Here is a 17,951-nt window from a genome sequence, read left to right on the forward strand (position 1 = left end):
GCGCAGTGGGGAGCAACTAAACACTGACTAAGCGTCAGTGAGGTCACCCAAGACATGCACACTTAAAATTTGGTAAACAAATAGTCTTCAAAAAGAAAACCAAGCATACACAGAACACAAACAGTTCACCTTTTAAAAACAACCATTTTAGAAAATGCATTAAATCATGCCTGGTGGCCACCAAGCAGTACTCCCAAAAGTCTTAATGGGAACTCAGAATAGTCCTCCCTGAATGGGCAGTGGAACAGCTCACCCTCTGATGCAGAGTCACTTCCACGTCCTGTTGACGGATAGTTTCAGAATGCCAAGAAATCAAGGTGAGGGGGATGAAAAACTGGTTTACTTCATGTGATTTCCAAAATAAAAGCCCTAAAACATTCTGGGAGCACAAGATGTAGAAGATTCTTAACCACTAAAACTGAAAGGGTCCGACAATCTTACATGCAGCAGGTGAAGAACACTAAAATGAAAGTAATTTATAAAAGTGCATAGTCTCAAATAGTCATAAAAGGGATTGATAAGAATGGGATGCAACAAAAAAAAAAAAAAAATCAATGAAATATGAATGTGAAGGATGTCATTATTTTCAACATTTCCTGAGCAGTAGAAACCTTATGTGCTCTACAGTGACCTGTGATCAGCTGAAAAAATGCAATACAAAAAGGGGCTACAACATGGGTTTTCACCCAACTGTCACAATTAGAATTATTCAGTTTGTTCGGTCAACTCGGATTGTGTGGTAGCCAGTCAGAATGGATGGGCCTCACCATTCATTATAATAGGCTATGTGGTAACCAACCTGAATGGATTTGGCTCTCCATGTCTAAGTTAGACGTATATAAGTCAAAAAACAGGCACATTTTCCTGTGGAGAAGGGGAAGGCAACGGTGAATACAGGATCGATCTATGCCCAAAGGCACGATTACACTCACCACTTTTTTTTGTCTGGATAAAATGGCAGACCCACCTCAAATCCATAACAGCAAAGCACAGACACAGAAAAATGAACTGCATCCACCCACTTCTGTAAAGAGACGTCCAAGCATGCAAGGGCAGGTGAGGCACAGACAAAGCTATGGGTGTACGCTGCTTCCCTTCAGGTACTATGGCGGGTGCTCCAGTCCTTTCGCAAACGCGGAAGTACATGCTAAGCATGTAATGAATGGATTGACAATAAAAGTTCAGTAAAGAAAATCTGGAAAAATCAGCGGTTAAGAGAAGGCAACAAGAAACTTATCTGAGCAACTAACTGACCTTTAATGTAAACATCTGTATACTATCACCATGTCCATGCTCCAGAACCACAAAAAACGCACCTCTCATTGACGTCGATTTTCAGGTAAATGAATATGCAATAAACATAATTCTAAATGTGTTGTTTACATTTCATATTAAAAAAGCAATTAGAAGCTTACTTCTTTTTCTGGGTACAATAGGTCAAAAAGCTTCATGACAGGAAGGAAGTCAGCCAGTGCATTCTTCTGGATGCTGCCAGAGATGAACTGCAGCAAAACCCACATCAAATGATCTCTGCCTTTGATTAGGCCTCTTCCTGCCAACTGAAGAGACAAGTTTAAGTGCAAACATATGCAGGACATTACTGTGGACATTTTACCCCCTTGTCTATCTTCCCTCTAAGGTTTTTTCAGTTTGAGGTTTCCTTAGTTCATCATATTGCGGTAATAAAAAGATGTGGTGAAGGACTGAGCCAAAGACAACCAAGAATTAAATAAAGCATGGTGTGTTATACTGAGTTGTCTTCCTTTTGCCACATTATAGCTTCCTTTCTCACACCTGTGTCCGGTCAATAAGCTACTGTCCAGCAAAGAGGCATATCTGGCCAAAGTAGTACTGTCCAGTGAGGAGGCTAGCACCGATCGCCTGCACTGAGGCAAAATAATTTATTACCATTGGGTGACTGCGACAGGCCTCAGCATGCTAAGTATTAGTCTTTCAAGGATGCAGTAATCTCCAATGCCAGCACCTACAGCTGGACTATGCAGGCTATACCCAAGCAAATAATCTGGAAAGACATTTTTCATTTTTCTCAATGGCTCAATTTATTGAGACAACCACTACTTTTTTTTATTTTAGATGATTACTTTCATTACACTTGTTTCACAAAGAACGTAAAGTCAAACCAGTATTCCTACATCGTAACTCATCCGATTAGAATACGAGTAAGATTTTCAAGATAATGTGAAGCACTATATTTGTAATGGTATTTTAATGGTTAACATAGGCACAATTTTAATTCAAGATGAGGTTTAAAAGGTTTCTCAGAAGAATCAATTTAGGAATAACTGTGTAACCGTTCCCAGTCTGGCGATATTAAAGGGTGACTTATAAGTAACTACACATGTAACGTTACTGCAAGCTTTGCTTTGAATGATAAAGAGAAAATTCCAAAGTCACTTACTAGTATTGATATCGATAACGCTTTTATAAGCTAGATTACAACTTCTGTGAAGGTCTCGACTGGATACCAACCTTTTTATGGAGCTTGTTTTTAACGCACTCTCTTTTGCAAATAGGCTGTTTTATCCGACCCACTAACAATTGTGAAACAACTGTATCATGCTTCTTTCAGATGTCGTTTTAGTAATCTGAAATTAATTGGGCAACTGAAGGAAGTGGGTTCATGGAGCTCAAAATGTATAACAATTTCTCATTTTTTAGACTAAAATTTAGCCTTAGCAAAGGACAAAAAGAGTTACAAACAATCTTACCTTATGGGGGAGCGTAAATGCAACAAACCTCTTATATGATTTAACTGTCCTACCCATACCATTGAACAATGTTTATAAAGTTCTCAAATCATTTACATAAAGTGTGAAAAGATGGCAAAGCTATCAAATGCTGTGCGTTTGGCTCAAACCTAGAATATTGCTTCTGGGTTCCCTAAACTTAAAAATGATCACTTGCCATTCTGGTTGAAACAATCAATAAAATAAATTGTTTGGTGTCGTCTACTGTTCCTTAGACACAAATCATGGAAGAGATTCCATTAAAAAAAATGGCCTCACATTTACTTGATGCTATGACGAAGCTTTAATTTTGACAATACCTGAAGCGAAACTTAAAAATAGTTTTGGAAAAAAATTCGACAGCAGCTGCTATTTTAATGTGGGGGTCATACGTAATCTGTAATTGCAATAGTCGATTTTGAATTTCTAAACTAATTATAAACTAATTATAAACAGGGCAAACACAAGGGAGCTACTGAAGGACATGCTTAGGGACAGTACTTCCACTATTTCAGGTGGTACAGTTGAAATGGCACATTAGTTTCAGACGTTACAGGGTTTGATGATTTCTGCAACTATCTTATCAGGGCTCGAAAAATGCACTTGACCAGTGGTGAGTCTTATTCGATCACCTCCTTCAGCCATTTTTAATACTTGCTTGTCCTTTCTGGAGAGTTAACACTGAACAGGTGCTCTGTTGAGTTGAAAAGTGGAGGGGCAATAAAAGATGCCTTTAAACCTTGTTCTTATGTTACAGTTGCTCTGTGTTCACAGACAGAGGTCAAAAGTCAGTTTTTCTTACAATTAATTTTCCTTCTGACTGCAGAGTTCCAAGAATTTGTAAGGTGACTTGTCTGACCTGCTGCTTAGAATGTAAAATAAAAGAATATAGTGTGTCAGGTTTTTCCTAACACACAACATTTAAATGACTAAGTCAACTGTGCAAACATTTCAAAATATATTTCAGTAGTTGTGAAAGCCCTTTTTTATATATTTCTGTGTGACAAAAACATATTTTAATAGGATGAAAACAAATCTGAATACTTTACATGCTGTCGTGCAAAGGATATGTTTTCTGAAACCCAATTTTCACAGATTGTTAATACACTATATAGTTTTATCAGTAAAGCTGCAAATTAGTGGAGAGGTGTTTAGATATTTCTTGGAAAGTTACTGTGTGTAGATGACAATATGGTACCAACTCATGGTTTATTAATATATTTATTAAAATTGAGTGTTTAAACAAACTGAGAAACACTCCTGCCCTAATTACATTGTTGTTAGTAAACAAAATCAAGTCCTAGGTTATGTGGGCCAGACCTCATGGGTATATGGGCTAGATTCTTGTGATGCATGCATCAAACGTTAGTCTACTTAATCAGACAAAATAGTTTTTTTGTACTGCAGAAATGCTCAGTCCAAATATTTGAAGGTGCAATCACATGTGAGAATTAAGAAAAAAGCGACTGTAAACTACTTGCCCAAGATCACACAATTTGAGACCCTTTTACGGATCAAGTACATTACAGGGAGTGCAGAATTATTAGGCAAGTTGTATTTTTGAGGATTAATTTTATTATTGAACAACAACCATGTTCTCAATGAACCCAAAAAACTCATTAATATCAAAGCTGAAATTTTTGGAAGTAGTTTTTAGTTTGTTTTTAGTTTTAGCTATGTTAGGGGGATATCTGTGTGTGCAGGTGACTATTACTGTGCATAATTATTAGGCAACTTAACAAAAAAAAATATATACCCATTTCAATTATTTATTATTACCAGTGAAACCAATATAACATCTCAACATTCACAAATATACATTTCTGACATTCAAAAACAAAACAAAAACAAATCAGTGACCAATATAGCCACCTTTCTTTGCAAGGACACTCAAAAGCCTGCCATCCATGGATTCTGTCAGTGTTTTGATCTGTTCACCATCAACATTGCGTGCAGCAGCAACCACAGCCTCCCAGACACTGTTCAGAGAGGTGTACTGTTTTCCCTCCTTGTAAATCTCACATTTGATGATGGACCACAGGTTCTCAATGGGGTTCAGATCAGGTGAACAAGGAGGCCATGTCATTAGATTTCCTTCTTTTATACCCTTTCTTGCCAGCCACGCTGTGGAGTACTTGGACGCGTGTGATGGAGCATTGTCCTGCATGAAAATCATGTTTTTCTTGAAGGATGCAGACTTCTTCCTGTACCACTGCTTGAAGAAGGTGTCTTCCAGGAACTGGCAGTAGGACTGGGAGTTGAGCTTGACTCCATCCTCAACCCGAAAAGGCCCCACAAGCTCATCTTTGATGATACCAGCCCAAACCAGTACTCCACCTCCATCTTGCTGGCGTCTGAGTCGGACTGGAGCTCTCTGCCCTTTACCAATCCAGCCACGGGCCCATCCATCTGGCCCATCAAGACTCACTCTCATTTAATCAGTCCATAAAACCTTAGAAAAATCAGTCTTGAGATATTTCTTGGCCCAGTCTTGACGTTTCAGCTTGTGTGTCTTGTTCAGTGGTGGTCGTCTTTCAGCCTTTCTTACCTTGGCCATGTCTCTGAGTATTGCACACCTTGTGCTTTTGGGCACTCCAGTGATGTTGCAGCTCTGAAATATGCCAAACTGGTGGCAAGTGGCATCGTGGCAGCTGCACGCTTGACTTTTCTCAGTTCATGGGCAGTTAATTTGCGCCTTGGTTTTTCCACACGCTTCTTGCGACCCTGTTGACTATTTTGAATGAAACGCTTGATTGTTCGATGATCACGCTTCAGAAGCTTTGCAATTTTAAGAGTGCAGCATCCCTCTGCAAGATATCTCACTATTTTTGACTTTTCTGAGCCTGTCAAGTCCTTCTTTTGACCCATTTTGCCAAAGGAAAGGAAGTTGCCTAATAATTATGCACACCTGATATAGGGTGTTGATGTCATTAGACCACACCCCTTCTCATTACAGATATGCACATCACCTAATATGCTTAATTGGTAGTAGGCTTTCGAGCCTATACAGCTTGGAGTAAGACAACATGCATAAAGAGGATGATGTGGTCAAAATACTCATTTGCCTAATAATTCTGCACTCCCTGTACAGTTAGGTCGAGTAGATTATTTAAGTTACTCGACCTGCAGGTCTAGTAACATTTTTATGATTTGAGCTCTGCTTTTAAAAATCGGCAGTTGATTGTGGCAAGACATTTACTAGGATTGAAGAGTAAAGACTTTGATGTAGACAGTGTGAGACACTGGGAGACACTGGGAATAACTTGACATTAAGTAACAGGATGAAATTGGCTGCAGAATCCTTCTATGGAAAGATAACATTTGAGGTATGCATAACAAGGAACACTTTTCACTCCTATTGGTCACTTGCTATGAAGTTTAAATGAGGATATTGGTTGGGCTTGCAGTCTGCTCGTGGGAACTCTGAAATACGCGTTTTGGGATTGGTGGTGGATGTTGCATTTTGTTTCCTTTTGAGGAAATATTTCACTTTCTTGATTATATTTTAGGTCTAAATACCAAAAGAAGCCATATTTTGATAGTGTTCAACTAAACAGTTTGAATATGTATGTGCAAGGGCAAAAAGGTTGATGCTGTTAGTTGACAATTGGTTGATTCTTTATTTCCAAATGAAAACGTTCAACATCATTAAAATGGAGCTCAGCTCACACTTGGGACATGATTATATGCTACGGAATTACAGGTTTAAAAAAGCAGAAATGGCTTGTACTTTTATTTAAGATTTTTTCTGCTTGTGCTTGTCTTGGTATGTTTAACCACTTTACTGTACACTTTCTATATTTTGATAATAAAAATACTAGCTTTCCCTAATAAACACAGATTTGGACATTAGTTGATTTTATTCGATTATTCTTTTAAATGCAATGTTTTTAATGGAAAATGCCTTGTTTTGAAGTATTATTTCAAACCAGTCTATGAACTCAAGGAAAAGCAATAAACAGAAAACTGAATATAAAATGTATTACATTAATCAAGGAAATGTAATGAACAGATGAAGGATTCAGAAATCAATGTTAAGAAAGTTAAATTCCAGTGCAGGAAGCAAGTGAGATTGCCTAGATAGTAGAAAAGAGACAGCATACTGGTGTACTAGGGGGTTATAAATTACAATTGATTACTTTTTACAATGAGAAGTCATACATAGGTTCTTGGGTGTTGGTTTGGTGAACAAATGAATACAAACTAAGTGGTAGTAAAAAATAAGTACTTGTATCAATGTCCTTACCTCATTTTAGATTATAATTAAATTCCAGGGACACAATATAGGTATCGAGGAAACAACTGAAACACAAACTACTATGGATTCATGAATGTTAAGACTACCAACCAGCTAATTCTATCCATCTTTTTTGTCACTTAGTACGGCGAAACAGCAACGGATAACTGATTAGGATGAACATGCTCTTGCCAATGTGTAGTTGTGGACTTGACTTACTAATTAAAATAACAGAACAAATGCACCAGTGGATGTTTTTGTGTATTAATGATTAATCAAGATGTTGAAAAAACACGTATTCTATGTTGTAATCCTTTGTACTATTATTGTACTGCACCTTGTAATTACTGTGCTTGTCTATCACCCCTTCTAGATCACTTTGGGAAATCTCCTATTAGCATCTACACCATATTTCGGTCTCAGTTACTGGCAGCATGAATACAAATAATTACATTCTAGAGACAAAAATCGAGTAATAACAGTTTTACATAGATCCCTATCTGTACGCCCAAAATAGCAAGTGGAATTAACCCTCTATTGCTCAAAATTCTGCGGAATCTAGCAACTAAATTTCTGACATGTTTGTAACAAGTACTTAAATATTTTGAGTCTCTTCCTACTTTTAAAGAAGCTCCTTTTTAAAACTGGATAACTCTAAATATTTTCACTCTGTTCAATTAGAGAGTTACAGGATCCATTTTCATGAAAACATTGTGTTTGGTGCAGCATTTATATCAATTGATTTTCAAGATTTTTTTTTTTTTTTAAATCACAGCAGCTTTAAAAAAGAAAAAAGAAACTATGGCAACGATAAGGTGGTCTGGTTGGTCCTATATACATTTAAAAAACAAAGTTAAGGTATAGTTAACCATGAAAACTGCTCATGCCTCTATGCTGGACTAAGAATGAAAGAGTTCTCATACTTTTTTCATACGACTCATATGCAAGTAAAGGTGAGAGAATATTGCAATGACAGGACTGCTGCAAATTGATATAGCCTATGTATGCTCAGCAAGGTAATCAGGACACATACAAAACCCTACCTCCTCGCTGACACTAACTTTAGGTGTCCATCATAGCGAGTGGTAATATGGCAATGTACACATGCAACGTATACCTTTTGATGAAGTGATAGGACCATGTGAGGAAAGCTGGCAAACTGAAAGAGCACAAAGAAAATTAGCTGGCTGGATAGGTGCTGCCACAGAAGCTGGCTGGTGCCCCCGTCGTCAAATTTCTCCTCTGTCTCCGAGCGTTCCATGGCATAGACCACCAGATCGACCAGCTGGTCCTCCAGCACAGGGCAGCGCTGCTTGTGCTGTAAGGCAGAGATTGAATACAGTATTCCAAAAGTTTTGCATCAGGCATCTTCCCGAATGACATCTTCACACACAGCAGAGAAGCATGAAAGGAAATTTGAACTCTGGAAGTCCAAAGGATGGCATCCATCAGAGCTGCATCATGCTGCTTTTGGGAAAGCCCAGCCATGTTTAGCACATGCAAAAGAAAAAGAACAGGAAACATGAAGCTGCTGCTCTGTAAACTGCAGCTTCAAAGATGCACGAAGGTAACCCCCTTTTTCACCTTAATAGTGGGGACTTAATAATCACTAACCGACAGAAGTACATTGGTAAGTAAATTGGAATTTCCAATGGCCTTAATAAAAAGCAGGAGTAACATATGCATCACTGCTGGCTGTAATGTGCATAGAACGTTAGAGCAATTTATAAGGGAACCTGGAAGTTACAGAACATCTTAAGAGAAAAGGAAATACATGTTGCAAGTGAAGTAGGACTTTTATTATTGGTTACACAAGTAACACATGGCTACGCCAACTTCAGTCTGGGACCATTATGATCACAACCAAATCAAAAGTGCAAATAATGTATGTAGCACCACGTCAAGATTTCCACTCCTCACCATAATGCAGCTTTCATGGGGGGTGGTTTGTGTGAAAAAAAAAATAATAATAATTAAGTCATGGTGCTCTTCAACACCAGAGAATTGAGATGGTTTGGGTCCCTTTCTACAGGCAAAAATGTTACTTTTCAATGAATCTGCCTTTACTTGTATTTTCTAAAATATTGTACCGGCACCTGTAGTAGCAGACTCTAACGCTATTAATACACATATGCTTATGAATCGAGAGAAACACAGCTTTTAACCTTAGGAGATGCTGGTTGTTTAACTTTGCCAGGAAAAAGGGATGTCATCCTTGTTAAAAGAAAGATGCAAACATGAATGAGGAAAAGATCAAATGAACAGCACCCCACTCTTTGCCGGCGTAAAATGGTAGAAAGCTACATAATGTGATGTGCTTTCATGAGGCATGCTGCAAAAGAGCGAAGAAAAACTGTTGGTTCACCTCTTCCAAAAATACAACACCATGATTACACCAGCCTTACAGGAGCAACATAAACACCACTAGCAGTGAACACGTATTTTCATCTAAACGTCACTGATGATTATGTAGCAAAACACAAAAGACAAGACTATGGGCTTATTAGATTTCAACATGCAAGACACTACGGTGACCAGGGCTTGAAATTCACTAGTCCAGGGCCTTGCCCAGCAACATGGCAAATAGGCTACACATGCTTCTTTTCTTTTTACAGAAGTTCCCAAGAACACTGGTGTATAGCAAAATGGCAACAAACCATAGTTTATATTTCTAAACCGTGCAAGTTAGTATACCAAGAGGAAATAAACAAGTCAGATCATGCAGACATGCCACATCTCACACAAAAGAGTGTACTTGGCATCCTTTCTGCAGCATCATTCAATATATTTTGTCCTAATCATGGCTACCTGTGTTCATAAAGGAAACCATTTTGGCAAGTTCACAAAGGGAAAATTGTATTGGTGACTTACAAGGTGAAAACTGTATTGGCGACTACACCTAAGGAAAGAGAACCTACCCAAAAAACATATTGAGAAATAAGGGCAAATCCATATTGAAAATAAGTGATTAAATAGTCTGCTACATCTTCAATGGTGACAAAAAAGCTGGTTAAAATTCAAAAAAATTTGCACTTGTTTAGTCACACACTGTCTGAACTGACAGATGATGTATGCTGGTTACACATCAACTTTTAGCAAAAGATCACAAAAAGCTACAGTAAAGAAGGTCTGAAAATATGGATAAAGAATTATTTAAAGTGCACCTAGAATGTAGCATTTATGGTGGAGGGTTTGGAGTTTTCAATTCAAAGATTTACATGATTTGGGGCATCGGGAGAACAAACTTACACTTTTCCATAAAGTGTTTTGAGGTTTATTAAGTTCTGTGAATGAAAATAAAATAATCCTTAATTGCAGTTTACAGAATCTCTACTATTTGGGTAGTGTTCTAATTGAGCTCTCTGTTACTGTGCTATACAATATAAAACAAAGGATTCCTTTGGGATAATTTAGGTGAGATGTATAGATTGAAGGCAGCTTTACAGGACAAAAAAGGAAACATTTGATAATTGGAAGGTTCAATTAATGAAAAACTGCAGAGCAGTGATAGAATCCTGAGAAGTCTGCAGTGCAAAAACATCCACCACAAAGAGTTTATTCTGTAGCAGAGCGACAGACCCAGTGGTGGTCATTCTTGTTACTAATGAAGACCCCCATTTACTGTTCTTCATCTGGGTGAATAGTATTTCAACAATACCAAGAGGTCTAGACTACTCTCAATGAATTCCCACCCAATCATTCAAGACATGTCTGGAAGACTGCTGCCTACTTATCTTACCTACTAGCTAGAACTCTTTGTTGATGCTTGTCGTCATTTGCGTCTCACTGCCTGCACGTTTGAGTCACAAGTAGCACTACACTGTTAATCCACTATATCACAATTGCACCTTTGCCTGTTTCACTATGATGGTGATGTTAATATTTAATCTAACATAAAAAAGTGAATATTTTCTTTGTTACATTGTTGTATTGCCTCCTTTTGCCTCTGTACTATCACTACTCAGCATTTTTCACAGATTGACCCTTATATTTATCAAATGTGTTTCATTTTTTTGTACTTCCCATCTATAAATTGCAATTAAATGACCCCCAAAGAAACCCCTTTGTATTATATTATGTGTCGCCCAGGTTCCTTAGAATACAGGTCAGTACCTTGTACATTTTATGTACCATGACATGCACCGCAGATATTGGTTTTGAGTGGCTTCAAAAAGGCACCTAAACAAAAGCATACATTAGTACTTTATTACAGCTTTCAACAGGTAGAGTAGGTATACATATGTGAGCCTAAAACCCTGAAGAGTCAGTTACAGTAAACAGTGATGGGATCTGTGGTTGGAAGATAACCAATCAAAGAGGTTTTCACCAATTGACATTACAAATTGGTGCTCCTCAAAGTGCAGTATCTTTGAAAATACCCAATCATCCTGATACATTTCTAGAGATGTCTTATTAAAAATAATAATAATGTTGTTGTTTTATTCCCTGTGTTTTTACAGCTGTCAAATAAGAAACTACCTGCACATGATTTCTTCCATTTAAATCAAGTTCTCTGATAGGACCAAAGAGGATGACTGCACTTTAGTCTCATTATTGCAAATGCAATGGCAGCCAATAAAGAATACAAACAGAATCACAAACCCCATGGCACTCTGGGATTAAATCAGAAAATCACACAAGAGAAATAAACCAAATGAGAATACGAGTCCCATAATTTTATTTTTTTATTAACGCCAACCTTGTGCATGTTTCGCTGCTCAACAGCCAATTAAGTACCCTGCTCAATGTAATGTTATGGGTTGCCTGACATATTGCATCTTATTTGTGGTATAGAGCAGCTTGCCTTTTCTCTCTCCTCACAACACAGCCTCGGCTTGCTACCGGTCACTGCCCTGCCCACCCCTTTGATTGACTGCAGTCCTGCTCGGCCAGCAGGGGTCTCTGTTCATATTGTTTTGTTTTTTTTTATTCTAAAAGGATATAATTTTCTCCATACACTTCAATGTCTACTCTAGGCAAGGACCATTACAGAGATTGCTGGTTAGCAACACTCTTAAGCTTTTCTGCACGGAGTGGAATACATGGGGGCAGGTTTCTCGTATGCCATTAATTAAACTGTGCAACGTTCAGTAGTTTCCGGGGAAGTGAAGCCCTTGGGCAAACATCTATACCAGCTACCGCTGACCATGTTCTATTCACCCCAAGAGGCAGAGAAAGGAAAATCAACTCCTTCAACACTCAACACACGAAAAGCTACAAAGAGAGACTGATCTGTGGACACTGATCTCTTCAAGAAACTGGAATGGGTGCTTATAACTGTCCCACAGACGACAGCAGTCCTACCTCTCACCCAGGAAGACCAAAAACCGTGTCGTACCCGTGAGCCAGGAGAGGATGATACACTGTTTTTAGGAGGAGGAAATTGACGAGGGTACTTCTCAGAGGATTCCCTAGATGAACACTTAAATAGATCCCGTACAATTTATTGTTCTCTGCCTCTGCAGGTGCTTTAGCTTCTCTGGTTGTATGTTTGTACCAACCCTCCAGAGGGTGAGGGAGGGGGGGGAGAGATAAACAAACAACCAAGGAGACTAACACAGCCTCCGACGCACAGGGCAGTATACTGGAAGGGGTCTACTTTACTTCCACTTAGTTCTACTGTGTATGGCTGGCACTCCAATTGGGATCCATCACACAGGTAGCTCCCTAAACCCATGCAAGAATTTGCAAGCTTCTTGATAAAGAAGTGAACAATCAAATTCAAGTCTAGGTCTCCAAACATGCCAGGATGAACTGTAGGTCAGCACATGTCCTGTCACAAAGATAATATTATTTGTAGATTCTGCCAAGGAAATAGGCAGCTCCATTGTCTCTGATATTCTGTCTGGTTCGGTGCAACACCCCCCTGTTTTCTAATGAATGCCAAGAGTTTGATTTTCACAGAAAGGTGCAGGTCGACACTCTTGAGGGTGAGGTGTTCTTTTTTAATGCAAGAGTGGTTGCGCATGGCAAGCTCTCTGAAGAGCCTGTGTGGGTGACTTGGGAAGGTTTATCTAGACATTCATAGCCTTGGACAAAGCCAAGAAATCGGTGCACAAGGTATTCTCTTCTTGGGTTTTTATGGATCAAATCTGTTTATTATTTTTAAAAGCACAAAAACATATAAATACAAAATATGAAATGCAAATACGGTACATCACAGTGCTATATATGGTATATATCACTGCATCAGAAGATCCAAGTCCACTGACCAAAATCTTCTAGGCTCACTCTAAATTTGGCTCGAAGGACAAACCTCTCTTTGGTAACAGAATTAGCATGCAGAGCGCATCTAAAAATCCTCTAGACTGCGAGTCCCGCGAGTAAGGACCAAACAAACATACATGTAAAATCAAAACACATTAACAATGCTTCCCCACCACGACCATATCATCTTCCTGTCTCTTCATCATTCCAACCTTCCTCCCACCGCATCCTAGCCCTCTGACGTTTCTAAATCAAGCATTCTAGTCATGGTTCAAGTCAGCCTCAGGACTCTCAAGTAAGCTTGGTATGTCAACTCTGTGAATTCTGCAGATAGAATCTGCAGAAATGGCTCCCATAATTCACTCAACTCCCCTGTCCGCTGCTGCGAGGCCAATGTGAGTTTCTCCATGGCAAGAATAAACCAGAGTTTCTGAAGCCACGCGTTACGTGTCGGGACTCTATCCGCACCCCACATGGTTAAGATCAGTTGTAGGGCTGCGTTAAGTGCTAGAGCCATCTGTCTCCCTCTCAACGACTTCAAGGGAAAGGTAAGGGGATTAGGCAGCTCCAGCAAGATGTATGAAGGAAATCTGGGGATCTTAGTGTGGAACGCTGTGTCAATCTCGTCTATAATGCCCTCCCAGTAGCAATGAAGTTTGGGGCAGTGCCAAAGCAGATGCACAAGTGTACCCGTGCCTCAGCACCTCCTCCAACAGAGGTCAGATTTAGCAGGGTCCCATGTGTATATACGCGCCAGGGTGTAGTACCAGTAGGAAGCCACCTTGTATGACGTCTCCGTCCCGCTGCATTATAGGCTGTGTGATGTATTCTATAGAAAATACTGTCCCACTCCTCGTCTGAGAACTCCCTCTCCCATCGCAACTGTCCTCTAGTCTTAGGCGGGCGCTGGTCCCCCTTTAAGAGCTGATAAAGTTCTGAGATGACTCCCTTATCATCTTTCTTTAACAGGAGCCATTTCTCGAATGGCGTAAGGGGTCTATCTATCAACGCTCTGTTTGCCGGCTGCAGTGCCCAGTGCCGTATCTGATAATACATCAATCTATCAGCCTCCGTCAAGCCATACGCTTCTCTAACTGTGCAAAAGACAAGACCCCCTGTTCGTCAAAGAGACACCCCACCCTTTTACAGCCCCCTTCGTGCCAGCGTCTCACGGCCTCCAGCCGAAGCCTGGGCTCAAAGTCTGGATTTGCGCCTATGGGAGTCATCGGGGATGGGAAAGACGTCAAGCAGGATCGACTGGCCACTGCATCCCATGTGCGCAGTGAGACCCCCGTAATCGGGGAGGAATAAAGTCCGGTTGCCCTATGTCGGCGTCGAAGCCATGGCTCCTTCCATATATGCGAGCCCGCTACAGCCTGGTCCATGAAGCACCAATGTTTCTCAGTGAGCGGGCGATTCCACTCCAAAAGAAAACGCAGCTGTGCCGCCTGAAAGTATCGCTGGAGGCAAGGGATCGATAAACCTCCCCCACTCTTAGTACGGTACAGCATCCGTCGCGATAACTGCGCCGGTTGTCCCTCCCATATAAACTTCAGAATCGCCGATTGAAGAGTAGCTATCGTTCTCGGGGGAGGACTTAGCAGAAGCACCTGAAATACATAGAGAATGCACGGCAAGATAGTTATCTTCACCGCCTCCACCCTACCCAGCCAAGACAGTTTACGCCTCCCCATGATTCAAGATCTCACTGGACTTCACGAACCAGTGTCGCATAGTTCCGGCTCGCTGTCTTAGCGACCGAGGTCGCTAGCGCAACTCCTAAATAGGGAAGACTCAAGGACGACCAGAGAAAGGGGTATCTAGCTCTCAAGTCTGCCTCATGATCTCGTCTCACCGACAAACCAAGAACCTGAGACTTCTGCATATTAACTCGGAATCCAAAGACCCGACCAAACTTGATTATCTCCATGAGTGCTGGCAGTGAGGTCGTAGGCTCCGCCAGGGTAAGGATCACATCATCCGCATAGAGGGTGATGAGATGGTGGTCTCCGCCAAACCTCACCCTGGAAACCAAGAGACTATCCCGCAATCTCTGCGCAAGGGGCTCCATATATAGCGCACATAAGAGGGGAGAAAGCGGGCATCCCTGTCTGGTCCCGCGTCCGATAGGGAAAGGCAGGGAGAGCTCCCCATTAAATCGAACCTCCGCCCTGGGTGACCGCTAAAGGCAACTGATCCAGGACTGAAAACGGGTCCCAGCCCCAATCTCTCCAACACTTTAAAGAGATAGGGCCAATGCACCCTATCAAACCCTTTTACAGCATCTACAGAGAGGAAGAGCGCCTCCCTACGGGAGCGATCCATTTTATACAACAGGTGCAGGAGCCGTTTCGTATTGTCACCGCATTGTCGGTTTGGTATAAAACCCGATTGATCCGGGTCGATGAGACCCGGCATATAAAAATTAAGGCGGGAAGCAAGAATGCCAGTAAACAACTTGGCATCTATATTCAGGAGCGAGATCGGTCTATATGAGGCACACTCCTCTGGGTCCTTACCCGGTTTATGTATGACTACAATAGTAGCATCCAACATGCTAGGTGTCAGAGCTCCTGTCGTCCGAAAGGAGTTAAAAAGACGCACCAACAGCGGAGCAAGTTCCACACAAAAAGTCTTATAGAATAGGGCCGTAAACCCATCAGGGCCAGGGGACTTATAACCTCTTCCAGCCTTATCGGCTGGTCCAACAGCAACGCCTCCTTCTCACCAAGAGGTGTGATTGTTATGCCCTCTAAGAATGAATCCAAAGCCTCAGGATCTCCCTCATCAGCTGCATATAGGCCCCGGTAAAACTCTGCAAAAGCCTCTGCAATCTGATCACTCATACCCGCTGCTATGCCAGAAGAAGAGCGGATCAGTTTTATCGCCGACGCTGCACGCTGTGCTCGTAACCGGTGTGCCAATAACTTCCCGCACCTACTGCTCCCAACATAGAATTTGTGCTTGAGTCTCGCTATCGCATACTCCGCCCTATCCCAGTCCAGCCTCTTCAGCTGTTGCTTCACCCTCTCCAACTCCCGCCAGATTCGAGGCGCACCAGTAGTCTTGTGGCCGCGCTCCAGGACAGCCACCCTCTGCTCCAGCTCCTCCCTTATCTCTCTCCTTGCCTTGTTATCCCTCGCGGACAGCGCCATCACCTCGCCCCGCACCACTGCCTTCATAGCCTCCCATACTATCTCCGTTGAAATGCTACCATCATCATTAAAACTAAGATAGTCTGCGATCAAAAGTGACTCTACCGTTGTCTCACTCCGGAGCAGGGAATCTCTAAGGCGCCAACTTGGGGTACCCACCGGTCCCACCCCCACTTTGACCTCCATAGTAATTGGGGCATGATCAGCCAGAGCTCTGGGTTCAATCGTGGCCTCCTAGACCCGGGAGACAAATTCCTGCGAGACCAGGAAAAAATCAAGCAGAGGCAAGTCTTGGTTGCTGCCGAGTAAAAGGAGTAGTCTCGGAGCGTAGGGTTCAACTTTCTCCAAATATCCTCCAACCCACACTCAGCCAACCACTGACGCCCCACCTCCGATAAAGCCCCGGTTTGTCCAAAGCGTTGGCCAGAGCGGTCAAACTCATTGTCCATTACCAAGTTAAAATCTCCCCCCACTAAAATGGCACTATCTGGTGAACTAAGAGTTGGGGAGATCACCTGTCTCAGGAATGCCTCTTGTTGGGCATTCTGAGCATATAGAGAGGCAATAGTAAAAGAGAAGGCCCCAAGTTTTATGCTAATGGCCAGGAATCTGCCTTGTACTTCATGAATCCTCCCCCACTATCTCCCCAGAGAAGGTGCTGGAAAGCAATATCGCTACGCCTGCATGCTTTGTCGTTGCTGAGGACCAAATCTGCCTGGGAAACCACCTTGAACGCATGCGATATGTGTCCTTATGCAACAAATGTGTCTCCTGCAGTAAGCATATGTGACACCCAGATTTCTCCAGACCTGACAAAATCGCTAAACGCTTAGTCGGATTATTTAGCCCACAGACATTTAAGCTAAGACACTTAACCGTCATACAGCACAGGAAAGCAGTTGTTCAGGTGGGAAGAAGCTCTACGGAGGAGCCAAGATCCAGAACCGGACTCCTGCCGCTCCAGCTCACATGGCCAAGCCCCGAAACCATGCATAACCAAGCTTGCAGGGAAGCATGCAAACAAATAACCAAAATGCACAACAGGTGCCTATACCAACAAAGTCCTCTCTCCCACTTCCAAAGAGGTAAAAGTCTCAGCTGGGCTGTAGAACCACACATGTTCCTCCACCGAGTCCGCTGGCTCCGCCGCCCAGGCCCCTTCACTAAGTCACAGGAACTTGGCTAACGGCCCGAGCCAACCAGAGGGTCCCCATCGCTCTTCGTTTAGGCACTTGTCCCGGCTGCCACACTGCTGACTGACGCTCGGAGATCTGCTCCAACGCAGTAGGGCGTTGCTGTTTCTTTCTCCTTTCTTTCCTCCGCCAGCGTGGACGGTCGCCGTCGGTTGAACTCAACCCAGAACCCGAAGCAGAGGCGACTTCCTCCAAGCCCAGGATCCGGTTAGCCTCCGATATTGACTTCACCTGGCGAAGCTGATCCTCCCAGTGAAAAACAAGGTGGAACGGATGGCCCCACGAGTAGGACACCGCCTGCTCGCACAGGTGCTCTGTGATGAGCTTAAACTCACGCCGTCTTTGCAAAGTCCGAACCGAAATGTCCTGGTGTAGTTGAAGCTGATGTCCTCTAAAAAGGACCTGTGGAAGA

The 17,951-nt window shown here is 41.9% G+C and overlaps 1 protein-coding gene across 3 annotated transcripts in view; it reads right to left on the reverse strand.

The window, feature by feature from the left end:
- The window catches only part of MED23 (mediator complex subunit 23), a 409,061-nt gene that overhangs the window by 314,878 nt on the left and 76,232 nt on the right, over positions 1–17,951 (reverse strand). For all 3 annotated transcript variants that reach the window (XM_069235159.1, XM_069235158.1, XM_069235157.1), the window contains 2 exons: positions 8,102–8,302; positions 1,416–1,559 (listed from right to left, as the gene is read on the reverse strand). In XM_069235159.1, the coding sequence (XP_069091260.1) occupies positions 1,416–1,559; positions 8,102–8,302 (345 nt within the window). The remainder of the gene's footprint in view (positions 1–1,415; positions 1,560–8,101; positions 8,303–17,951) is intronic.

The sequence above is a fragment of the Pleurodeles waltl genome, chromosome 5, assembly GCF_031143425.1.
Source record: "Pleurodeles waltl isolate 20211129_DDA chromosome 5, aPleWal1.hap1.20221129, whole genome shotgun sequence".
Classification (NCBI taxonomy): Eukaryota; Metazoa; Chordata; class Amphibia; order Caudata; family Salamandridae; genus Pleurodeles; species Pleurodeles waltl.